This window comes from Caretta caretta, chromosome 4 (assembly GCF_965140235.1).
Source record: "Caretta caretta isolate rCarCar2 chromosome 4, rCarCar1.hap1, whole genome shotgun sequence".
NCBI lineage: Eukaryota > Metazoa > Chordata > Testudines > Cheloniidae > Caretta > Caretta caretta.
The window spans coordinates 98,523,178-98,549,700 of record NC_134209.1 but is presented as its reverse complement, the minus strand read 5'-3'; the positions used below and the strand labels follow the sequence as shown (position 1 = coordinate 98,549,700).

Sequence of the window (26,523 nt, the reverse complement as noted above, 5' to 3'; positions counted from 1 at the left end):
ATGTTTAGGTATATTTTATGTTTTATAAACTGAACATAAAATGTATCTGCTATTTTTAGCCATTCCTTTCAGTAACTAATTGTAGCCATACTTTGTTGTTTACACACTGTTAGTAAATAGCAGTACCTACTAAAAATAAACACCTGCAATCCTTAAGGCATTACAATAGTACTACTCCAGAAGGAAATAAATCCTTTTAAATAGTCCCCATTAGAAAGAGTTCACTAAGTTTCCACAGCAGGAAATAAGATATAAAATAAAGCTATTCTCAGCCAGCTACCATAACAAAACAAACTATGACAACATTCACTTCCATAGATAGAACAGCCAGCACGAGCAATTTCACCAGTGATTTCACAGGGGAGACCATCTGCACATAGACATCCCTGGTGATTATTCTGGGAAGGTTCAACCAGCTGGTGTTGGACACATATTTGTTACACACCAATGCCAAATTGTTCCTTTGAGTCATGTACACTTGGCTCTAACTGCTTTCTGTGCAGTTTGGGATGGAGCATGCCAGCTAAGCATCTTGCTAACAGCATCTAGTAATGGATATCCTTGTCAGTGTTTAGATATTAGACTAACATTGGGACCAAAGGTATGCGAGGATGAGAGGCAGTGGATTTCCCCCCGCTGGGGATTCAAAGAAAGCAGATTTTAAGAACCAGTGATTGCATGATGAGGGGCAAACCTCTCAGTGAGCTGACAGCTGGTGCAATGGTATGCATCAGCACTATGCTTGCTGGCTGTTAGGGTGCCCAGCTAGCATGTCCTGAAAGTACAAGACCCACAGTGAGAGCATACCTGGTAGAGGTTGGCACTATTGCGGGTTGTACTCCTTCCCACATGGCAAGGGTGGGAGAAAATAATCAGGGACTGGATCCATTGTTTATTTATCTAATCTATCACCATAGTATCTGAGAGTTCTTGGTATGATCGTATTTACTAATCTTCCCAGAAAAAAAATCCCTCAACCCTGGAATGAGATGCAGCATGAAGTTTCAGGAAGAGGAATTTCATTTAGGGAAACTTAGGGGAGGTTTTGAAAATTGAGTTGAATAAATGGAAACTTAGAATCAGTCTTACATATGGAGTGACTGCTGCAACTCTATAGAAGTATATGAAATATACACCTCTATATACACTGTGTTAAAATATTTAAAATTATTTCACAGCAAAAGAAAAAACAGAATCATTGCAAAAAGTACACATTAAAAATGGACATCAAAGAAAAAGAACTACTTAGATACATCCAGCATTAACCCAGAGGCAAAGTCATCAAAGAACAAATGCTTTTAAACGGGGAATTAACATTTCACCATACCTAGCTCCATTGATGTTTATCCCATGGCATCACTGCTGACCAGAAAGCTAGCTGTTCAAAGACCCCCAAATATTAGTACTGAAATCTAAATGAAAAAAATGTTTATTACCTTTGAGAGTCTTTGATGCTTGCTCTTCTCAACAGGGGGATGGTGAAATGGGGCATTCAGACTGCATCCTCCCAACAACTGTATTGTGCTCAAGAGCTTGTGCTCAAGAGCTTGTGCTGTGCTTTATGCAATTATTATGCAATTATTCCAAAGTGCAGAACCCTCTATTTGCTATAGCTATGCACTGGTTCAAATAATCAATTACATGGGAATTTATTTTTACACAGTGCAGAATCCTAAATCCACATACATGTTTATTGGAACCTTCATAATTGCAGCAATGAAGAGCCATTAATTATCTTGCTATTACAGCGCAGTACGCATTGATATACTTATTTTTACACATATAAGTTTGCTGTTTTATACCAGGCTCACTTTTTGTTTCTAGGTTTTGGCCCAAGTTTTCTGCCAGCCCAATTACCTTTGGGTGTAACAGTGGGGAGAAGTGGAAGGGTCTGCCACAAAGTTGGTGAAGGTGCCCAGATTCTCTGGTTGGTTCTGTGCCAGCACTGACAGAGTTTAGAGAAGCCTAGACTTCTCTGGTTGATGAAGTGAGGATTTACCCGGCAGAAGAATCTGAAGAAGTGAGAAGAGCAGAAGGAGCTGGTGCCTTGCTTGAAAGTTTCTGGGGTACATAGGCTTTCTGATAAGTGGAACTGCAACAGCACCTGAATGTGAAAAGATGGGTCCCAACTCTGAGGCCCTTATCCATCTGTCGTCATCTAAATGTAAGTCTGTGCCTTCAGCAGATCCCTGTCACTCTGAGGGGTAGAGAGGAAGAAGACCTCTTGATATCACCACCTCACCATGTTTTGGGGAGAAAGGCAAATAATATTTAACAGGGATTTTGCAAAAAAATCTCTTTTCTGAAATGTCAGTCATCTAAATTACAGGAAATTGCATCAGGTATCTGAGACTAGCCAGGGTACGCTCCCTTAGACTCTCTCATTCTTGTCTGTATATGCATCAGTACAGATTCTCCAGCTAGGGAGAAATGGGGGCAGGGAACACTAAGGATTGCTTTGCACATTGCACACACAAATCATTTCAGATCATTTTATTCTCTGCGAGTCCCCTTCATTCATTTCTCCTTGCTGACGTCCTGTTACTACGAGGTGATGGAACGTTGTACCACCATATCACATTATGACCTGTGATGACAGCCACTCCAATGAGTGAGCTCCCTTGTCTATCTTGAGTTTCTACAAACACTATGTAAACGTATGCTATCACAATCTGAATCGCACAGAAAGATATTCCTTACAGTTGCTGTAAATCTTATCTTCCAAAGTCAAACACTGTGTCTCCATTATGGTTTGTCTTTTTACATGAAAGCCAAACTTGTAACAATTATCAGCACATAGTCCCAGATTAAATACCAAAGCTCTAGTTTATCTAAGAATTCTACGCCACAACGTGCATTTTGAGATGCATCCTGCATTTTAGAAAACATGTTAAGGGAAACCTATGACAACTTCAAAGCTTTCAATACATTGATAGGGACTGTATACTGCTCCACAGCCTGTATGACATGTGGCATATCAACTCTATCCGTTCTCTCCAATAATTAGGGCATATGATAAGATTAGCATTGTTCTAAACTCACCCCAGCCTTGGGTTTAGCTCCAGAGCCAGCCATTGGACATGGAGATGCCAGGGCACCAGCATGGATATCAGGAGGCAAGTGTGTTTGGGAGTGACTTATTGAGATGACGCCTGCTCCACTTTCCGAGCCAGATTCCAAATCCTGTCACAAACGGTACAAATCTCTTTAGTACATGTTAAAATGGAACTGTTTAATGCAGGGTACTATGTTATTTACACAATATAAATAACACTAAATAACAAAGTGTTTATTTAGGCACATCCAAATATAATATATTTTTAATTCTGTAAGGTAACAGCAAACATCCCCTTGTTCTCTCTCCTTCCTTAGATGTGCACTCATTCACTTTCCTTCTTCTCAGTGACGGTGGTTTGCATTAGCTGCTGTGCTGAAATTATAAATCACCACTAACATCAAAGCTATTATTCCCCTAAATGGGAGGGTGTAAAGTTAAAAAAAAATCATCTAACAGTTGCAGAAGTCTGGCATTATTTTCTTATGTTTAGTGTTTCCTGTGTATCTTGGGTTTTGCGCCCACCTTCTGTCTCTGGAAGCATTTGCAAGCTCAGTGAACATCTGTAAATCGTTATACAGCTGAGGTGACATCATCATTTAGCAGTTTGTGCAATTCAAAGGCGCAGCTTCTTGTTATTTTGGAGTTATATTAGTATGGGATGCATTTGCCAAATGTACTCTTTGGTTAAGATGCCTTAACTTTTTAGGCCAGAGGTTATATTCACATTTTAAGAATGTAACAAAAATAGTGTATTGAGGAAATAAACACATCCTTTAAAAAATACCATGTAACATCTAGTTGAGACAATGTAAACATAATAATTGCTTTGGAAATAAGATTCTTATAAAATTTGCACAATACTCACAGGCACCAAGGTTCATAGGAAATCAGTGATAAGATGTAAACAGTATCAGAATAATGCTAATAATCCAGTATTTCATATTTTGTCTCCCTCTAAAGGCTCAGCTAATGCTTTTCATTCTGAAGGCAAGCGTTATCACTAATTATATTGTAAAATTAGTTACTGTTCTTCTAGACACATATGCGGGTGAGTCAATTTGATAACTATGAGTGAGTGTATCTAAGTGCAGGATCAAGCTTTCACTCATCTAAGACAAATGGGCTGCACCATATTATACTGCACTTGGGTGTGTATAGTAATGTGTTTCAGGTTAACAGCAGTTTTCCATGCCCCCGCCCTGGATGCCATTTCCAGCTCTCCCTCCCAAGAGTCCATCTCCAATTAATTCTCCTTTTTATCCTTTTTCCAGGGCTCCACCCTCTAGGCCAGCAGCTATCAACCAGGAGTCCGGGGCCCCCTGAGGGGACGCAATCAGGTTTCAGGTGGTCCGCCAAGCAGGGCTGGCCTTAGACTCACTGGGCAGAAAGCTGAAGCCCTGCCACATAGGGCTGAAGCCTAGGGCCCCGAACCCTGCCACCCAAAGCCTGAGCAACTTAGTTTTGTGAGGGCCCCAGTTGCCTTGCTTGCTACCCCCTAATGCCAGCCCTGGCTTTTAATGTATAGAAAAATTGTTGTTGTGGCAGAGGTGGGGCATGGAGTTTCTATAGCATGTAGGGGGGCCTCAGAAAGAAGAAGGTTGAGAACCCCTGCTCTGGGCCATCCACCTAAGATTTCCAGATTTGCTTCTCTCCCATGCCACTTCTGCAGTAGCCCCAAGTCACATCTCCTGTGAGAAGGCTCTCCATCTGTGAGTCCTGCCCCTGTTCACAGAACTTCCCTCCAGGACCTACCTCCTGGGGTCAGCTTCCCACAGACCTCCATTTAGGCTTGCTGCATAAGAGCCTCCCGCAGTGTTCCATTCACGCAGGCCTCGCAGTCTGTGAGATCCAGCCTCTATCATTAACCCTCTTGTTCTGGGCTCAGCTTCTCTGAATCAGGCTGGTTCTTCCCTTTGTTCCTAGGGGCCTCTGCACAAGCCTGCCTGTAACTCAGTAGGGATTCCCCAACTCTGACCAGTCCTCACTAGCAACCTCCTTCACTTTTTGTTCTTCCCAATGGCTTTTTTTCAGCTGTGCTTTACTGCTCCTGTTTCTCTCCTTCCCTTTTCAGGAAACTCTCACCTGCTCTTTTCTGTCTCTCCCAGCCAGCTCTCACCTGCCCCTTTCCTCCTGATTCCCCACTCTCTCAGCCTCTGTCCATTTATATGGCACAGATGCCTACTCCTAAGCCCAATTGGGAAGCAGCTGATGAGTCACAGGTGCCCTGGACCCTGTTCCCTCTTAAAGGGGCCAGCCACCCTGTGACAATGTTGTATGCATTCTGAATTTCATATCTATCATTGCATAATTATTTTCAGGTACCAACAGGTGCACTGCTAGGCCTATAAAGAGCTTGTTACAAGGCCATACTAGAATGAGCACACTTAGCCACCTCTGGAAAGCTCACTAGGTGCTCCCATTGCCTCATGTTCTTTTCTTGGCTAGCAGAAGTATACCATGTCGTCATTTGGGGCTTTCTACATGCTGCCTTCCAACAGGCTCCCCACAACTGTCAGCTGTAGAATTCAAAGCAGGATGATAGATATTATGGATAGCTCATTATCATATCATATATTAAACCCACTATAATGAGAACCCCTGAGACCCATGGAACACTAAGGGCCAGATTCTCTTCTATGACATGCAAATTCCAGTCTAAAGGAAATCAGTGAAAGTTACACATGTGATATCTAAGCACTCAAGTTGTCCCTAAAAGATTAAAAGATTAAAATAAAGCAGTTTGAAAAGGTTATGAAGATAAGAAACAACATTGGCCTTAAACAGTTATTCCAGTGACATCTCTGTTCGACATCTGCATGAGGAGCATATATTTAATAGTGGGCTCTTCAGTCTAGCAGAGAAAAATATAACATTATCCAATGGCTGGAAGTTGAAGCTAGACAAATTCAGACTGGAAATAAGGTGTAAATTTTTAACAATGAAGGTCATTAACCATTGGAACAATTTATCAAAGGTCATAATGGAGTCTTCCTCACTAACAATTTTTAAATCAAGATTGGATGTTTTTCTGAAACATATGCTCTAGGAATTACTTTTGGGAAATTCAGTGGGCTGTGTTATACAGGAGGTCAGACCACACGATCACAATGGTGCCTTCTGGCCTTGAAATCTATATTGTCAAGACAACACATACTTTATATCTGAAATGAATTAAACATTTTCCTGTTTTCAGAATATTCTAGATAACACTTCTTAATTTCCATCCCTCATCTTTTTCCCCCTCTAAGCAATCCCACTGATACAAGATTTTATGGAGAACAGGCAGCCTGCCAATAGTTAAGTTTTCAACCAGTTGCCATTATAAAGTCTTAATAGACTGCAACTTTGGCCTGCAAAAGTGGTCTTGCAGAATTCCCTGATTGACTCTGAAAGCAGAGGAGAAAGTTTACGCAAAGTTTGAAGAACATACACCATGCTTTTTTTTCAGTTACAATGAATTAAAAATTACCTTGATTTGGACTTTTATTTCTGTCTCCTTTTAGCTCAAAAATGACTTATTAATGTCCCTTCAAATTTTCCATACAGTTAAAACTCCTTGAAAATTCATGAGCCAGCTATATTTAAAGGGAACAGAGTGTAATTTTTTTTGATAGTTTGGGGCCCTATTTCTACACTCACTAATTTAAATGGGAGTTTTGGACTCCACTTTGATTCCATTATTGTTAATGGGATTTTATGACAGTGTCTGCATGGGGAGTGGGATTGAGCATCATGGGTGAAATTCATCCATGCACAGAGGGAGCCTGCACAAAAGCTCATGTACTGCTTAAACCCACTTTCCTATGGCTTAAGTGGGATTTGAGTGGGTGCATGAACTTTGGGCAGGTCCTTTGCACAGGGATGAATTGCACCTTTGAGCATAAGTGAATTTGAGAGTACTTTCTATGCAATTTGAAGATTTGAGTGCAATGTAATTTCAACAAGAGAAATAAAATTAAAAAGAAAAATGACATCAGGAGACACTTAACAGCCAGTCAAAATCTTCAAAATTCTCTCATTCAAACTGAAAACATTTCTATTAAAGATTTCAGAGATATGTAGTAGCTATGTTGTTTTGTGTTGTACTTTCTTTTTCTGTTTGGATTTGGTTTCTTCTAAGAATGAGTTAAAAAATCCCAGGTTGAGTATTTCAATAAGCATTATTATTATTTCAAATAGTGAACATTATGGCGGCCCCTACTGAGAGATAAGCAAATATTTATAATTTGGGGGTATTTCAACACCTCTATATTTTAAGTGGCTTAACTGTAATATGCTGTCAAACTTTTTGCTAAGTAACAGAATACAAACATGAATTGTATTATATTATTAACTACATACTCTTCAACTGGCCACCATGCTAAGATTCAGACAAAAATAGAAAGCTGTTTTTTTCCCTACACATTACTAACTGGACTGTATGGAAATAATGAAGATGACTTTGTTAGAAAAAAGCTTTATTCCAAACACTGGATAAAATGAACATGTTTCTTTAAGATTGCTTATTTTTATTGCAAAATGGCTGCAGTAGGGATGGTTCAGATGAGCAGAAAGCCTGCATTATGACATCCCAAACAAGCCACTTGAAAAGTTGGTCATATTCCTCACATCTACTTGTTTAAACAAATCTTTTAAAATAACAATTTATTCATTAGTTAGTGAACTGCTCTATCCTCTTTCACACTGTTCTCTGCAAAAGACTCTCTAGCTAAATAAAAATTGTGGATTATGCTGGAATATTATTCTAACAGAGGAGGATTTCAAAAGTGGTCCAGAAGTGGCTCCCTGCTGAAAAATTTCTGGACCCCACAACTGGGAACAAAACAAACTGTAACTAATTACATTTTCAACTCTAGCTGTTGCAAATCAAGTGGAATGTGCATATATTCACAGGCTAACATTACTCTGATTCTAACTCCACTTTAATTTTTCTTAGCAATAAGAGGTAATAGAAACAGCCTGACACCTTTTGAATTTTGCTGTTCTCCCATTCTTTCATCTGGGATATTTTCATAATTCTCCCACATATCAGCTCTCTTTTCACAGAAAAGTACAAGCTGCAAGTGCTAGGCTGATCAAAGAAATGAGAGAGACATAGAAAGGAAGAGAAATGAATTAATGAAACAAAATAAATCTAATTTGAATAAAAAGAAAGAGTTAGCAAACAGGCTCACAGGTATATGCCTCCGTTTGTATGTTGGGGTGCTGGATGGTGAAGAGCCTATACTGAGAGCATTTTCAATATCCTGATCTAGCTGGTCCAGTTTCATAATTAGCAGCACCATGGAGTCCAATCGTGACCGATCTCGATCTTCTCTCATTTCCTGAGGAACAGAACATACAATTACTGAATCTGAAAGGGCACTTCATGGAAAGAATAAAAAGCTCTCTGTTCCCTAATTTGACAAAAAGTCATTGAATAATAGGCAGCAAACTCTCATTTTTTGAGGGAAAAAAGAAAAAATTTTTGTATTATCAATGGGCTGTTCACTCAGAAAAGGTTGACTTACTGCCAGTTAAGCATTTGGTACACATAGTTAATATCTATCTTGTACTGGAATGTGTGAGGAAAGAACATGTACAATACTTTTGACATAAATGCACTGTGGGGATTTCTCCAGTTCAAGAGTAATCTCCTATTCAGAAGGGCTATCTAAACTTATCCTCCTTTCCCAAACCCCTACCCCCACAGTTAATTAGTTTTATTTGAAGTAAGGTTCTCTTTCCTTGTGATGAACAAAGTAAAATATGTACAAATATAAGTGGCATATTTTTGAATGTGTGACAGAAATGGGAAAAAATCCACAGAAACCCATTTTTCAGCTGTTTCTGAAAGTCCTTTGACAGTGGCACCCATTAATGCTGCAGCTGTACCTTAGGGACTTACCAATGCATTTAGAAAACCAATTGTTTGAAGAGTTTTTGTCTTGGCTGTAAAATCTTGCTATACATGAAATCTCCCTGTCCTGTAATAAAATACAGGCTGTATATATAGATGCCTGCACAGGGGACAGGAAACTCCATATGCTTCCCATCCCAGAATCTCTCACACATTCCTTTGTTGGGGGATGGAAAGAGAAGAGTTATAATTCCTCCTTTAAAAGAAGCTTGGAGAGTGAACCCCCAAACCAGCATAGGCACAGACAAACCACACATGAGCCCGGTGCTTCTGTACTTGCTTTGGATTCCAATAACAGGCACCCAAGGGCTGGATTAAGTCCTTAAAATATTATGAAAAATATTATCTGATGATGTTCACGGAAGGTAAAGGAGTTATGGTGCTAAACTCCCCTGTAGCTCTTGGGAAAATAAGCCCTATATATTCTCAACTATTGGAGATGGAGACTAATCAGTGAATGTTTTGTTGGGCATTAAAGAAGCATAAATACAAACCAGCACCCCTGTAGAGTGTTAACTAGTCAATGGGACAGCTGAGTAAGACTTTCATATGAGAAGCAAACCCAGGTTCTTGTTTCAGTTTTTGTTACAATTTAAAATTCTGGCCAGACTTGCTGAAGGGATCCCTGAGCTGTGAGAGCCTCCTGGGGAACATGAGCAGAGTTTAGAGTGAACGTTAAATGTACAGCTTTAGTGGAGAGCCCCATGGCAAGCCATGATAACGGTAGAATTTTACTAAGTTGAACCCTTGCAGCTAAAACTTCTGAGTTTCTTCATTGTAGTTGGTACATTAGGAGACAAATAGTGTCTCCAACCTCCATAGATGCAGAAAGCACTGGAACAGGTCAGGCTTTGCTGCACAGGGAGGCAAGGAGTCCTCCACATACCATGTGGCTCCCCGGCAGCTCCACCATAACATTGTGTGGGTGATTGGGATTGTGCATGACTGGTATTGCTATGACTAAGCTGATTCACTAGTCAACTCCCCTGCCTAAAGAGGGGAGCACAGTTGCCACAGAAGCAGAACCACTCTATGGGGCCCAGAAAAGCCTGCATCCCACAAGATCCCCTGATTATTTTAAAATACATTTGTATTCCTCTTCCTTGGAATCTTAGCACTGAAAATGTAAACCAATATCAAACAATCATGAAACTCGAAAGGAAAAAGCAAATGAGCTGTATTTCTGCAGCAAGAGGTGAGGAGTGGTGGGGGTTGGGAAAGCATTAATTATCATGCACACACCTAGAGGTTTTACGTACAATGAATCAGTTAGATTTGGAGTTTATCCCAAACAATCCTCTTACAAATTCTCCCCAAAATCCTTAGGCTGGCTTTTCATGAAGTGGATTGATAATGGTGGAGAGGAATCACTTATAATTAAGAGGTGGCAAAGCATTATTATGGTTATAATAAGCCTAATTATTATTATCCAGAAAGGATAATTAGGCTTGATGCAGGGGATGAGGGTTTGGGTTTAGGTCCCTTTTCAAAACAAAAATATATTTAGGCCTGTAAGTACTGTATTATTGCAGTACTCCTGTGAATGGGAGTCAGAACAGCATCTTAGATGACAGGTTTCAGAGTAACAGCCATGTTAGTCTGTATTCGCAAAAAGAAAAGGAGTACTTGTGGCACCTTAGAGACTAACCAATTTATTTGAGCATAAGCTTTCGTGAGCTACAGCTCACTTCATCGGATGCAATGAATCGGATCTGATGAAGTGAGCTGTAGCTCACGAAAGCTTATGCTCAAATAAATTGGTTAGTCTCTAAGGTGCCACAAGTACTCCTTTTCTTTTTGCATCCTAGATGAGGAGTTTTTCGTTTGTTTGTTTTAAAAACAAGTTTTTAAATACAAACAAGTTTTTCATTTGTTTTTTTTTTTTTAAAACAAACAGACTTTTCCATTTGCACTACACTTGAACATGACTGATTGTATATATCTATCATTGCTTTCTGTCTCTTTCACAAAAGCCTAAAAATTATACCAACAAAAATTAAAGTATACCATAAAAAAAGCTATTATTGAGTTGGAAATCCATTAAGATAGATGAATCCTCTAATAATATTTATTCAGTGTATGTTTAAACAATTTTAGCCTTGATATTATCCAAGCCTTTTACGGCTTATTTGTCTTCTCCATATCTCCCTCGTGTATATTCTGAGATTTTGTTAGCAACTTGTGATTTTATCTGAAGTTAGCAAGACATCAACAATCCATTTCTTTTCTTTTGAAGTGACAATACTTCCCCTCACCCACCACCCTCTAGATCTTTTCTCAATTTCAAATTATTTTCAAGATGATTGTAATATCCAGTAGCTGTCAGGTATATTACAATTAAAAAAAATGAAGGCTACAAAGTCAAGCTCTCCAAAGTTAGAAGATGCTAGAATTAAGGTTGTCTGTGCATCTTAATTTGGCCCGCTTGTGTGTTTGCATTATGAAGCTGTCTAACTACATGCCATATACTTCTTTTACCACCCGCCACAGGACACCTGCCTTAATCAGTTAAACTAGTGATATGTGTTCTAAAGTTTACGTAAGACTTAACATGGTTTTTGTCAGGGAACTTATTTTACAATGTGTCAAAATTCCTCCCTGACTCCAGAAAGAGAACAATTTAGGTCATGATGTATTACAATTTATAGTCCTTTTAAGTTTTATCTTAGCTGGTGTAACCAAAAACAATGTTAAGAATTAAGTATGAGCATATATATCAGAAATATAGGCTAAACACACTGTATTTATCCCCAAACCATCAGATGTTGCAAATACCCCCAAACCAAACATTAGAAGCCTAGGAAATTCAGAGATAAGGTTACACTTAAAAGAAATCCAAACATGCTCAAGTATGAAAAGGCCCCCTAACGCTGCCATGTAGTGAAACCGTGCAATAACCATACAATTATGACTAAGGCATTTCAGTGTGTGGTCCCAGATTACATTAAATTGATTTTTAAAGACACATTTTCTTTTCCCACCACTAAACACTCTATTCTGTGTCACTACAGGGTTATTTATCTGTGCATTTACATAGCTTAATACATTTGGATTTCTTTTAAGTGTAATCTTAATTTTGAATTTCCCGTGTTTACAATGCTTGGGTTTGGGATAACTGCAATAGCCCTTTAATGTATTTTACCATGATATGTGCTCTCAACCTTAATGAAGTTTTCTCCTGGGAATTTCCCTGATTTTTCAAATTTAAAATTCCATACATGAAGAAGTAAACATGAAACCCAAAAGGGAATATTACCCTGGGATATTTTTAAAGACTTGAAAATATTGAATAACTTTTAATATTTTATTTTTACTTTTATATATATATATATATATATATATATCCGTCTGCTGTGGAGCAGAACAAATAGGGTTGCCAAATTTCTAATTGCAGAAAACTGAACACCCTTACCCTGCCCCTTTCCTATGAGGCCATGCCCCTGCTCACTCCACCCCCGCCTCCCATGACTCACTCTCCCCCACCCTCACTCTCTCGCTCATTGTCACTATGCTGGGGCAGAGGTTGGTGTGGGCTCCAGCTGGGGGTGTGGGCTCTGGGGTTGGGCCAGGGATGAAGGGTTTGGGGTGCAGAAGGGGGTTCTGGCGGGCGGCTGAGGGGTTTGGAGTGTGGGAGGGGGCTCTTGGCTGAGGCAGGGTGTTGGGGAGGGGTATGGGGTGTGGGTTGGGGGTGAAGGCTCCTGGGTGGGACCAGAAATGAGGGGTTCAGGGTGCACAAGGGGGCTCTGGGGTGGGGCAGGGGACTCTGGGCTGGGGCAGGGGGCTGGGGTGTGGGAAGGAGTTTGGGGTGTGGGCTCTGGGCAGCGCTTACCTCAGGTGGCTCCTGGGAAGCAGTGACATGTCCTTCTGGTTCCAAGGTTGAGAGGCAGCCAGGGGGCTCTGCGCACTGCCCCCACCTCCAGACACCACTCATGCAGTTCCCATTGTCTGTGGTTCCTGCCCAATGGGAGCTGTGGAGCCAGCGATCAGGCCGAGAGCAACGCATGGAGCCCCCTAGGAGCTGGAGGGACATGCCGGCCACTTCCTGGGAGCCACGAGGAGTCGGGCAGGGAGCCTCTCTGCCCTGCTGTGGTGCCAACCAGACTTTTTATGGCCCAGTCAGCAGTGCTGACTGAAGCCGCCACGGTCCCGTTTCGACCGGGTATTCTGGTCTAAAACCAGACACCAAGCAACTCTTCATAGGGTGACCAGGTGTTCGGTTTTTGACCAGAACACCTGTTTGAAAAGGGACCCTGGTGGCCCCGGTGGTTAAAGGTCCAGTCAGAGGTGCTGCAGCACTAAGGCAGACTAGTCCCTACCTGTCCTGGGGCATTGCTCTGTGCCCTGGAAGCAGCCAGCAGGTCCAGCTCCTACGCATTGGGGCCACGCGGCTCCACTCGCTGCCCCCCTCCTGGCCCCTGGCTCCCATTGGCTGGGAACTGGCCAATGGGAGCTGGGGGGCGGTGCCTGTGGGTGAGAGCAGCGTGCATCACGGAGCCTCCTGCCCCCCGCCCCTCATCTAGGAGCCGGACCTGCTGGCCACCTCCAGGGCACAGCATGGAGCCAGGACAGACAGGCAGCCTGCTTTAGCACCATTGCACCGCTGACTAGGAGCCACCTGAGGTAAGCCCATGGCCCCACCCTAGCCCAAACCCCCTACCCCAGTCATGAGCCCCCCCAAAGCCCCTCCTGCACCCCAAACCCCTCATCCCAGCCCACCCCAGAGTCAGTATCCCCTCCTGCACCCCAACCCCCCAGCCCTGATCCCCCCAAACCTGGAGCCCCCTCCAGCACCCCAGAGCCCTCACCCCCACTGCACCTCAACCTGCAGCCCACTCCCACATTCTGAATTCCTCAGCCCAACCCCCAAGCCTGGAGCCCCTTCCTGCCCCCCCAAACCCCTCATCCCCAGATGCACCCAAGAGCCCTCACCCCCTCCCGCAACCCAACCCCCTGCCCCAGCCCAGTGAAAGTGAGTGAGGTTGGAGGAGAGCGAGCCACTGAGGGAGGGCGAATGTAGTGAGCAGGGGTGGGGCCTTGGGGAAGAGGCGAGGCTAGGGTGTTCAGTTTTGTGCCCATAGAAAGTTGGCAACCCTAAGTACAGAGCAGTCAGAAAATACTAGTCAGTTAAGATGGGTTTGCTACAGCTGCTTTGCTTCACTGGAGCAGAAAGAGACAGCTGAAGTATATACTCCGCTGTGTCCCACATTTCCCCACACACAGATTTCCTCCTTTCTCCTGCACTCCTTGCATTCCCTCTGTGTGTACACATATCCACACACCCCACTTTTGCACTTCCTTATGCCTCCCACATTCCTCTGTGCACGCACACACACAAATTTCCCACTCTCTGCCGAAGGCCTGCCGCCCCCCCCCCACCTAACTAGTTTACACCTTCCTACCCTTTCTACTGAATAGATCTGGTGCACAGGGAACCTTTTAAAATAAATATTTAGGATTAATGGCAATTTTTGCCTTTAACTTTCATGACGAAGGATTTATACATCAGAAGAGGCTGGTGTGTAAAGTCCTCTGCTATCTCCCATTGAAGTTTCCACATGACTAAGATACAGCTGCCCTCAGTTTAGGAATCTTTGAAAATAGACATCCTCACTCCTTTGTTTCTACTGAGAGTGAATTTAGCAGCCATCTTTGTTAAGAGCAGCCTGTGGCCTCAGTCCCACTGAGAACAATAGCAGATGACAGCCATTTTGAAATAGGGCAATTCTTCATGGAATCTCAGTACTAGAATATTTGTCATTCTCGGCAAAGAAAAACCTTTCCGTTATAAATATAATGGGGAAAAAGGCCCATAACTCTGGGGGAAAAAGACTTTAAATGTAGCCTATAAATGAGATTTCAGTGAGTTTTTAACCACAGGGGAATGCTGGAGCATTTGTATTATTCTGTTAAATAAATTCAGATTTAGGAAACAATCTGACACCAAGAGCCAAATTTTTAATGACTCATTTTCAATTAAATTTTAACCCAAATTAATTAACTAATTTACTTGTAAATTCTCAGAAAATTAATTCTGTACCCAAAATCACAATAGTTTTTCTTTAGATATGTCCACACTTTAAGATGGAGGTGTAAATTCCAGCTTGAGGAGACATACTGATGCTACTTCTGATTGAGCTGGCATGCAGCCATGTCAGTGTAAGCAGCAGGAGGACTAACCTGCCCCGAGTACCTGCCTAGCCTGGATGAGTACATACTTTGCACGGCTGAAGCTATGCTCCATTTTTAATGTACTTTTCCCTGGAGCTGGGAATCACATCTCCAGCTCAAAGAGCAGACATATGCTTGGTGGGGGTGGGGGGGGGAATGCCTGCTTCACATGCAAAACTCAACACAACCAGGTCAGTGTTACCAACTCTTTCAATTTTATCATGAGTCTCCTGATATTTAGAGCTTTTCTTAAAACTTAGCTGCTGGAATCAAGATATTGCATGAGAATCTCAGCCTTCATTTTAAAAAATAAAACGTTTCTAGTCCTCATGATTGCAGAGAAAACAAAAACAAACAAACAAAGTGAAGTGAGTACACTCTAGAGATTCAAACCTGTAAACAAATAAAAAATAATAAGTATTTTTTGTAAAACCTCATGATATTTAAGCCAATCTCATTTGGGCAGGGGGCTGCCTCATGCTTTTTGAACACTTGCTATTGGGAATGCTGCAACCTTAATTATAGAACCTTGGGTAGTCCTTCCATAATAATGCTTTAGGTACTGTACATTATAAGGATTTTATACATCCCTCATAAGAATATGGTGTTAGAACCAAGATTCCAGACTAAATGGATCTTTGATTAGTTTTAGTAAGATCATTCTTACTAAATTGTTCTCAAAATTCTCCCAAAGAATATTTCTTTTCAAAACCAATCCACGATGTAGTAAAAAAAAAAAGAAAGAAAATGCTACGTATAGGAGAACATCACTAATTTTTATAACGCAATGGGAAACTTACTGTGAGCTGCTGAATATTGAAAATTAGTAAGTGAACAAACGCAATAATAAATGTTAAAAGGATCTTACATCACAAATTGCACTTCATTAATTTCTGTTCATAATTGTAGTTGTGTTTGAATTAAAATATTCCATAAGGTGCTAGTGAAAGTAGAAGATAAATATGAAGTTGTAGAGCTTTTTCAAAATTTCTCATCATAAGACCGATTCGTATTTTAAAACTGGCTGTCAGGGAAATCCTGCATTTAAGAAAAAAAAAATTTTTTTTAGGGCCAGATTTGTAAACTGTAGAGGCTCACTTGCATATTAAAAAATAATATTTTTTACACCACTGTACAAATTGCATGCTTACATTTTTACAACTGAATCTACGAATGGCTAGTTAACCACCATTCGGTGGGCTTGACTGCACAAATCAGACATGTTGAGTCAAAAGTATAAAAAAGTCAAATCCTGTTGGTTTCTGCAATGCTAGATGCTTATGGTTTCATTAAAGAATAGACCTTAGATTTCAGAGGCAGACTTACAGTAGGGATGGAAAGACCAGCTTGCTCACTCAGAAAAGAAAGGGACCTTTTAGGAAAAGAGTTGGCTGAGTTTCTCTGAGTATCTTTGATCTGCAGCCAGTTGGACTGAGCCTAAAATCTTACATTAGTGTTATACATTTCATATGACATTAAATTCCTCATCCTTGTCTTTTGCTGCTAAAAAATATCCTGTTCAAAAATGGAAAGGTATTAAATCTCTTTTCATAAACTGTGAAGGCATTCATCTGAACTGACAGCAAGAGCTCAGGATAATGCAATATATCCTATTTCAAAACTATCTGTTGATTTTTTACAAGCAGTTATATAAATCAGATACATATTTTTTATCTTTTTGCACTGCAATGTACAGCTAAGATAAACTTGGGTAAAAGCCTGAGACTCTCTCACTGAAGATTATATCTCATACTACTATACTGGGGCCATATTCTTCATCCTTTTAGGAGAGAGGAAATGGTATATGGATTCCAAAGGAGAGCATTTCCACATACTGAGAAAATGATAGCACTGCCTATATTTTCTCCCACATAAAGGACTTCAGGTCCAGATGCTAAAAAAAATCATAGTATTTTTCTTAAGAATAGCTTGAACCATCTAACTGAACAATATTTAAAACAAATTAGCCATGGAAAATATTTCCCTAATTTATAAACTGAAACCTGAAAGACAAAAACGAACAAGATATTTTTCTGGGAAGTACTGGTTTTAAATGCTCTGTATAGATATTTTGAGTCCCAGACTATTGTTCATCTAATCGAGTAGAGTTTACTGGGCTGTTCTACAACTGTTTCCAAAACGTGTTTTCAATATTCCAGTTAAACTTCTAAGGAGATGATATCTGGGAGAGAAAGAGAAGCATTAGAAAATACTTGATTGAGGTACAACATAGTGAAACCCTTTCAATACAAGATAAAGGGTACAACTGAACAGATTCTCACAGAAACTCTCACAGGACATCTGACCTTAGGAAAAGCCATACTATTGTATGACTCCCCAGGATACTAACTGAGACATCTAGCCATGTGGATTGTCACTGCCACTGCAGAAGAGCATGGTTTGGATAGTGGCTGTTCCCTCTTCTGCACTAGGAAACCACATGGAGGGTGAACCCCAAAAAGTACCCATTGGTGGTTTTCTTCAGGATTCCAGGAAGGTCTGGGTGGGTGGAATGCACTACCATGGATACAGCATTCCTTTCCCACTTCTGCACCCCTCGGACGGGGTGGGGGGGAGGAGATCTCACCAATTAGGGTACCCTCTGCTGACAGAACCTCTTAAGCTTTATCTGATTTTGTGTTAAAAAACTTACTGACTCACAAATTTGCCAGCCTTTCAATCTTAATGCACAAATCCCATTGTGGTACCTCCCTTCTTTGAGGGGGTTTTGTCTAAAACTCAGAACAAGTTCACCCTGAATGGGTTTTTTGTTGTTGTTTTTGTGTGTGCACTGACTCAGTCAGTTCTGATTTAGCTATCCTGCACTGTGACCAACCAAGACATTTGTGTCATCACAACTGTGCCAATAAATATGCTATTTTAACAGAGAAAGTTTGTAGCCCATGAGATAGAAAATCACTTAAAAAACCCCAGGACAAAACAAAGTATGTTGTGTGACGTTGCACTCCATAATTTTTTATGGAAATATGCTTATGAGTGTAAATATGATGTAACTGGAATATGCTTTATGCAAAAGGTCCCTTGTAAGGTACCATTACAAAGCTTATAATCTACTGAGTGTATTCATCCTATTTGTATGTATGTATCATTCTTGTATCTGAAGCTAGAAATATAAAGTATAACTCGGACGTCCTACTGTAATTATGGAAAGTGTGGGGCATTGATGATGGTTTAAAATCTTGATGCCTCCCATTGACTAGGACAATTGGTTGTAAATGGCTCTGTTTACTTGCAAGCCAAACAGCCCAGGAAGCATGGTGGAATCCATCTTAAACCTGGTTCTTTTCCATTTAGAAGGAGGGGTGGGGATCCAGAGAGACAAAAGATTCCCGCCTTGTGGCAAAGCTATAAAATGGGGTGGAACAGAACAAAGCGGGCTGCCAGTCATGAGAAAATCCCTAGTTACTACCTGACCTGGAACTAACAAGGACTATACTGGGGAAAGGATTGGGCCCAGACTAGGAAGGAGTCTAGTCTGTGAAAGAAGTTTATTGGAACATCTCTGAGGGTGAGATATTACCTGTATCAGTTTCTTAATGTATTAGGCTTCGACTTGTGTGTTTTTGCTTTATTTTGCTTGGTGACTTACTTTATTCTGTTTGTTATTACTTGGAACCACTTAAATCCTACTTTTTATACTTAATAAAATCACTTTTGTTTATTAATTAACCCACAGTAAGTGATTAATACCTGGGGAGCAAACAGCTGTGCATCTCTCTCTATCAGTGTTATAGAGGGAGGACAATTTATGAGTTTACCCTGTATAAGCTTTATACAGAGTAAAATGGATTTATTTGGGGTTTGGACCCCATTGGGAACTGGGTGTCTGGGTGCTGGAGATAGGTGACCCGCTGAGCAGTTTTTGGTTAAAGTCTGCAGCTTTGGGGATGTGGACCAGACCTGGGTCTGTGTTGCAGCAGACTAGCATGTCTGGCTCAACAAGGATTCTGGAGTCCCAAGCTGACAGGGAAAATGTGCTCAGGGGTAGTTCCAGCACATAAGGTGACCATCCCAAGGGGATCTCTGTGACCGAACCCCTTACAAGTTGCTCTTTAGAGAATTCAGTTTTTAGAATCACATTGTAATCAGTCAATATTGTGCCAAATGCCCATGACAAACACAATTCTGAGGGATCATTATTACAGGGCCACATTGTCTCAGCATGGCATACTGTAGCCAACAGCTACTTATAAACCATAGCACCACTGAAATAGAAAACCAAATCAAGCTGGACTGTTTATTAGGTAAGTCCATGTTACTGTGGGCAGACATACATGGAAAAGACTGTGATTACTTCATTGCATTGTACTTACAATACATGAAATACTGATACAGATAAGTGGGACTAACTCATATGACTACAGGATACAAAACAAATACCAAAGTTAATATTGTGATTGATATAGCTTATCTTACACACAAGATAATTATTTTACATTTACAGCACATAACTTTCAACATAATGGATTCTGAAGGACTTTAGAAACTCATTCCACAAACTACAGATGCTGGACCAGATCCTGGCCCTAGTCCCCCCTGCTTTGCCCTACTGTAGCAGGTCCTCTGCACCTCAGTCACCAGTCCTGACTTAGGGGTGTGTCAGAGGCATGGATTTAAAAAGGCATGTGGCAGGCAATCCCCAGATGGTGAAATGGTTCCTGGAGGCCTATGCATCTCAGAGAAGCTCCTTGCTACCCAAGGATTGTAGGGGTTGAAAAGGTGAATAAAGCAAACTTTGCCAACACCCTTCCAAGCTCTGCTTAGCATAGCTTGATGGCAATTGAAAATTCAGAGAGAGCATACTTTATCTTGCCATTTATTCTGCCCTATAAAAAGAGAGCTCATTTTTCACTGTCCCCTCTCTGCCCCTTATTGTTTGTTGATCCCACTCACAATGTCATGCATAAAATCAGTTTGCAATTAATTATGTTGTAGCAGAATTTTATCATTTGTTTGTTCTATAGTACCTACCACTCGTTAGGCTGTGTGTATGAGTAACAGTAACAGCTACAGCTGGTAAAAATATTGGGAAAAATGCATTCACCAAAGCTAGCAAATTTCTATCACACTTGGTTCACAGACAATTCACAAAGGAGAAGGGAGGCTAACTTCCTTGAGTATATTGTTTGTTGTAAATTGTTAGCCCATTTCTGGTTGTTCTTATTTTGTTTCTTTTCATAACAGTGGTTGTGACACTTTTCGGCATTACCAGAGGTGTCCAGTACAAATTACTATCACCTGTTCACAGCATGAGACAGCCTTGTCTGTGGCCACCAGGCAGAAAGTCTCAGAACTCTGCCAGCTGCTGGCAGCGCACATGCTCTGCTCCAGGCTCCGCGAGCCTCAGTCCTTTTCTTTGCAGGCTAGCAGTTTACACACCCTCCTTTAGTGCCCAGTCTTTTCCTTTCGGAGCATCCACGCTGTAAACCAATCCTCTGCATCCCAGTTCACCACTTTCCTTAGCACAAAGCACTTAGACATATCTGCAAAAACAACGGGGAGTCCTTGTGGCACCTTAGAGACTAACAAATGTATTTGGGCATAAACTTTCGTGGGCTAGAAGCTTATGCCCAAATAAATTTGTTTGTCTCTAAGGTGCCACAAGAACTCCTCGTTGTTTTTGCTGATACAGGGTAATATGGCTACCACTCTTAGACATATCTGTAATAAAACCAGACTGAAGTTTGTTTAACAGAGCTTGAGATAGAGATTTAAATAAAAGCAAGTATAAGGGATTGGAAACATAAGGTTAAACGCAAAAGAAAAACATGAAATGCAATATAAAGCCTATACTCATTAACAGGTTACTTTCCTATCTAATAAGGCATTTCTCCCTCAATCGTCAATCACTACAGCACTTGTCCAGTTCAGAAAGCTGGGATCCACCTTTCATGAGACACCCCCACTAGCATGTAATGGATAACAACTTGTGCCATTATTTCTGCTCTAATATTGTTACAGGCCACTGTCTGTTAGCCCAGAGAGCCCCTTCTTCAGAGAACTCTTCTGTGGTTCATTTGTCTTTGTAAAGGCACGCGTCTCCAGCTGGTTCAGACAGTAAACAGGTGCTGCCTCCACAGATATCCATTGCTCTGAATGTTGATTGAGCTAGCCCTAAGACCCCACCTTGCCTCAGGTGACGAGGCTCACTTCAACAATTTTGCAGCCAATTTTCCACATTTACATATCTCAGACTATTTGCTGTGCAAACATCTCACAATAACCATGACAGTCAGCTATTTCTTTAGCTTTCAGTAGAAACCACACATGACCTCCTTTATTACTGAGAAGTATTGAGAAGATGATGTAATACAGAGATAATATACCTGTCTGGCTATGTCTGTCCCAGTCGGCTAATGTTCCTTACTTTTGCAAGCTTGCTGTCTATGTTTTGTCTTTTGAGAACTGTACTGTACCAAGATTATGAATTTCTTACAGTTGTACATTGTATTATCTTCAGCATTCTGTTGTTGATTGACTATCTATTACACTGCTTTAGCTAAAGCCAGACTAATTTGCGAGGAAAGGTAGTAGCCAGACAATTACAAAATAGTCTGCAAATGTCAAGTCTTCTGCAGTGACAGAATGTAGAATGAATAAAATTCTATTACTATGGCCTTGTGACAAAGACTGTAGTAAGAATATAAAATCAAACAACACTAGCATCATGTTGTGAAAGAGACTGATGAGAACAGAACGTATAAGCAACTTTCTTTTAAATGGCCAATAACTTCCTGATTTCCTTCTTCCTCTTGTGTTGTAAACTGGCATCACACTTGCATCCATACTTTCCAACTAAGCAAAAAAAAAAAAAAAAGCTATGACCTTTAGTTGACCCCAGTTCTATTTGTTACGAAGGGAAACACTTACACTTTGAGGAGAGTATTATGACAGAAATCTGAGCACTAATTATAAGGCTGGAAAGAAATACAGCAATTGAGCAGGACTCTAGAAGTGAGACTTGACACATTCTGTATTTCTATATTATTGCCAGCATTCCACAGAACTGGCCTTTTTGTAAATAATTAACCAGATTAAAAAAAAATAACATAATTTCCTGACTTCTGCATTTGTATCATGCTAAGTCCAACAGATCAAGTCACATCACTAGGGAAAATGGTAAAATTGTGTGAAATTTTTGCAATGAAACCAGCGAATGGCAACATCAAACTCAGCTCCTTTTGGGTCTTGTTACAAACACAAACAGGTTAGTTAAAAGGTCAGCTAAGATTTATGAATGTATGGAATGAACCTGCACCCAGTTACATGTAAGCCTGGCCCAGCTCATAGTTTCTGCAACCAAACCGGATGAGGTTAATGGTTTGTTAAGATTTTGAAATGAAACCAGGTGAATCCTTAATGGTTATGGCTATATTTCATTTTCAAATTTTTGGATTTATCAAACTAGACACTCAAAGTAAATGGGGCGGTAAGAATCTATATCAATAAAGTCAACAGAAGCCTTTCCATTTACCTCAATGGGCTTTGGATCAGGTGTATGAACCTGTGCAAAGCCAAACCTCCAAGTTTTCTCCAGCTCAAGGGAAAATACGTGAGGATTTGTTTAGTCAAATTCAGCCCTGGCATAAATGGGTGCAACTCCTATTGACTTTATTCATTGGGATATTTGCTAATGTTATAAGACTCATGAAAAAATTATATATCCTATTCTTATCTTCTGCGTAATCTAGTTCAAACACACTGAGAGCTTTTGAGGGACTTTGACTTCAGTACAAGAAAAGATGAATGTTCTCAAGTGCTGTGCTCTTCTCATGAACTATGAACTAACACTGCTGAGCAATCTGAAATATGCCAACAAGAAAAAAAATCTCAATTCTAAAGGGTGGGTGAATGCTGTTTAACATCAAGAGATCTGGAACAGTTCTCTCTGAGGTCCTGTGAGCTATTAGAGAGGCTCATTCATTACTTTGCCACATGAAAACGATAGGCCCTGGAATGCAGATTAACATGCAGAAGGTCCTTTATTATATGAGAAAGTAAGGTTAATTATGAAAGAAAATAACAAGCTCAAGTCTAAAGTGGTTTTTATTTATCTCATATATAAATTGCAATTTCGTCCTTACAACCACAATGTGCAGCGTAAACTAAATTCTTTTGAAGTGATTAACTGTCCAAGTACTATTGTTTCCCAGGAATGGAACACAGGTTCAAATAAGGTAGCTCTCCAATGCTAACTACTGGTGATAGCATTGAGCATTTTGGTAATGAGAATCTGTGTTCAAGAAGAATTGCAGAAAGTTCCCTACAGTCCAAGTACACTCTTATTCACCTGATCTGAATGTGCTGGAGGCAGTAGAGATAACTCCAGGCATTTTAATGCCTGCTGGCATGAGGTTGCACAGACATTTAGGAGACTGAAGTCTGAGAAAAACCTCAGCCCTGAGCCGATTGTGGCTAAATATCTCCGCAAGCAACAGGCTTTACATATTTGGTCCAGCAATTGAATAGTATTTTTCTACATCAACTACTTGTTACTTGTGCTTAGTTGAGAGTAAAATGTCCTGTGATTGCTTCCAGCAATGGGACAAAGGAGAATGGTCTAAAACAAAAATGAAGAATGGTGCCAAGATACTGGAAACCTTCACCATACTTTATAACAGGTCGTGGAAAAGAAAAAAATTCTTCCATATTAACTCTGTACCATTTTCCAAACAAAATAAAACAACCCACAATTCAAGATTGATCTTTTGACATAGGTTCTTGTAACAGGGCTTGGGAGGCCTAGTGGTTAGATCAGCTGGCTCTCAGGCCTGGGCTGGGCCCTCCATTTCCACCAGGGGTCTAGAGAGGGAGTGAGGCAGCTCAGCCAGGCACTGGGGACAGCTGCTCTGACGGGCACTTGGGCAGGGGGTGGCTCAGCCCAGCACTCCGGGGTGGGGGTGGGGGGCGGGAGAGCAGCTCGGCCCGGCACTGAGGCTGGCCTGGCCCAGCACTCAGGCTGGGGGGGCGGAAGCGGCTTGGCCCGGCTCTGGGGCTGGCCTGGCTTGGCTCGGCGGGAGCGGCTTGGCAGAGCAGGAGCAGCCTGGCCTGGCGCTCAGCGTGGTGCTGGGGCTGAGGGGCCTGGCTCAAGGGGGCTGGGGGTGGGCGAGCTGGCGCTCCTCTGATTGTGGAGGGGAGCCTCGGGCGGAAGGGGCAGGGCTGGCGGGCTAGCCTTCCCAAAGTGGGGGTTTACCTGCTGCCCATGGCTACAGCAGAGAAAAGCTCTGGCAGTAGGGAGGCAGCAGGACTTTACACTGTTAAAAATAGCAGCATAAAACCAGGAAGCACTGCTTGGCCATGTAGAGCGCCACCCAAAGTATATAACCTAAGGTTTCAGGTGTGTATGGCACTTCATTCCATTTGCCTAAGGCCTGGTCTATACTACAGAGTTTGGCCGATGCAAGGCAGCTTACGTCAACCTAACTATTTAAGTGTCTACACTAAAATTTTGCTCCTGCCAATGTAACTGCTCCCCACTACACTGACTTAATAACTCCACCTCCATGAGAGTCAATGTTGATGTAGTTAGATCAATGAGGTATTAGTGTAGACACTGTGTCTCTTAGATTGAGTGTTGCTGGCTTTCAGAAGCCATCCCACAAATCCCCATACTGACAGAACAATCAGCACAAGCGCTCCTGGTAAAGACCCACACCACCAACACAAGGAGAAAAGTGTAGACATGCACATGTGATATAATTACTTCCGTGGCTCTATGCTGACTTAATTTAGGTCAACTTAATTTTGTAGTGTAGACATACCCTAAGTCATGCCTCACGATCTACACTGTTATTTATACCTGTGCTAGCTGGGCATGCCATGTCTGTTGTCTACACACAGCCATGAGTTTAGATAAAGCCTTACTGTTATTTACAACAACATACTATAAAAAGAGTGTTTCAATTAATACAAAATAGACAAAAAATGTATGTAGTTCCCTATTTCTTAGGGTAAAACGCCAGAGCTAGTAAGCTTTAGAGGAAGAAAATGAGGGGAAAGGGGAAAAATACAGGAGGCTGACAAAATTTACATTTGTCAATTTCATAAAAGTCTTAAAGTTGTAGTTTATTTACATTATATTGCTAGGAATGGTGTTAAATTCATTAAATGTAACTGAATATATATGGAAGTATACATGACTATGTGAAATATATACCACGGGGACTATGACTCACCCTGATTTAATGGTCTGTGGGCTCTGATTGGGTAAGTAAGGTCAAAGTGGACAGAGAGAGAATAGGAATTGTATTGAGTGATGTGTTGCTCTAGGGTCAGCAAGAGGTTACAGTACATTGTCTTGGATTACAATGAAATTGACAATGTTATTTAGCTACCATATATTTACTTCTTGGCATCTATGCTGAGACTACCATTAAAAACACATATGAATATTGTCACAGGCTAGGTAAATCTCATCATGGGTTGAGTTAAAACCTCTTCAATCTGTGATGGGGTGTTCACTTCACATGTGCCCTGAAAGGGTTGAGGCAGACTGAGAGGGGGGCTAATTAACCCAACAGGCCACAGCTGAAGTAAATCAGGTGACTAAGAAATCCCCTGTTTGAATGAGGAAGCCCAGCTGAGGAGGAACAAGCTGGGCTGGGATTATGAAGGCAGGAAATTAGCAGTAGAGGTGGGCTTCTGGGAAAATCAGCAGTCATTCTCTTGGAGAAGGGAGATGTGGTTGGGTTGGAAAACCTGGGGTGGCTAGGACAGGACTCAGGAAAAGGCAGTAAGGTCTGAAAGGGAAGAGTCTTGACTGTTGGTTAGAGGGTCCCTGAGCTGGAATCCAGAGTAGAGGGTGGGTCTGGGTTCCCCTGCCAGCCACTGGGGGAGTGGCCCTACAAAGCAGTGAATGGTAAGACTACCTAGGTCTGCTGGTGGAAAGCCTTTGATACCCCAGAAGGGGAAAAGAGAGTATAAACCATTTGGTGACCTGCCAGAGGGCCAAGTCATGAAGCGATAGCAGTGGTTCCTGGAGATAGGAGCTGCAGATCCGGAGAGAGAGAGAGCAGGAGAGGTGGTATGCAACTGCGGGAAGGGGTGTTAACCTCACGAGTTATTCCCCAGAGTGATCAAGAGGAAGTTCCACCCTGGCAGTAAGTAGAGCACTCCATCACCTAAATCAAAGCCCAATAGAATCTCCACAGAAACTATCACCTGCTGAGTATGGGAGGTTTGACTGGGTATTGTGAGCAGATGTGAATGTGTGGGGAGGGAAACATACAGAAACTAAGAAGAGCCTGAGTAGAGAGACCAGCTGAAGGAGCAGCTGAAAGTGTGTGGTTGATCCAGAAAGAATCCTGAGGAGAGGTTTCTGGGTTGGGGTGCAGGCTTAAGAGACTGAGCAAAATAAGCTGTTTCCTGCTATTTGATT

The 26,523-nt window shown here is 41.4% G+C and overlaps 1 protein-coding gene across 1 annotated transcript in view; it reads right to left on the bottom strand.

Moving 5' to 3' along the window:
- Window positions 1-26,523, bottom strand: part of DLC1 (DLC1 Rho GTPase activating protein) — a 366,209-nt gene that overhangs the window by 272,084 nt on the left and 67,602 nt on the right. Inside the window, exons 3-4 of the mRNA XM_048848188.2 lie at window positions 8,233-8,382; window positions 3,043-3,183 (exon numbers count right to left, since the gene is read on the bottom strand). Coding sequence (XP_048704145.2) covers window positions 3,043-3,183; window positions 8,233-8,382 — 291 coding nt within the window. The remainder of the gene's footprint in view (window positions 1-3,042; window positions 3,184-8,232; window positions 8,383-26,523) is intronic.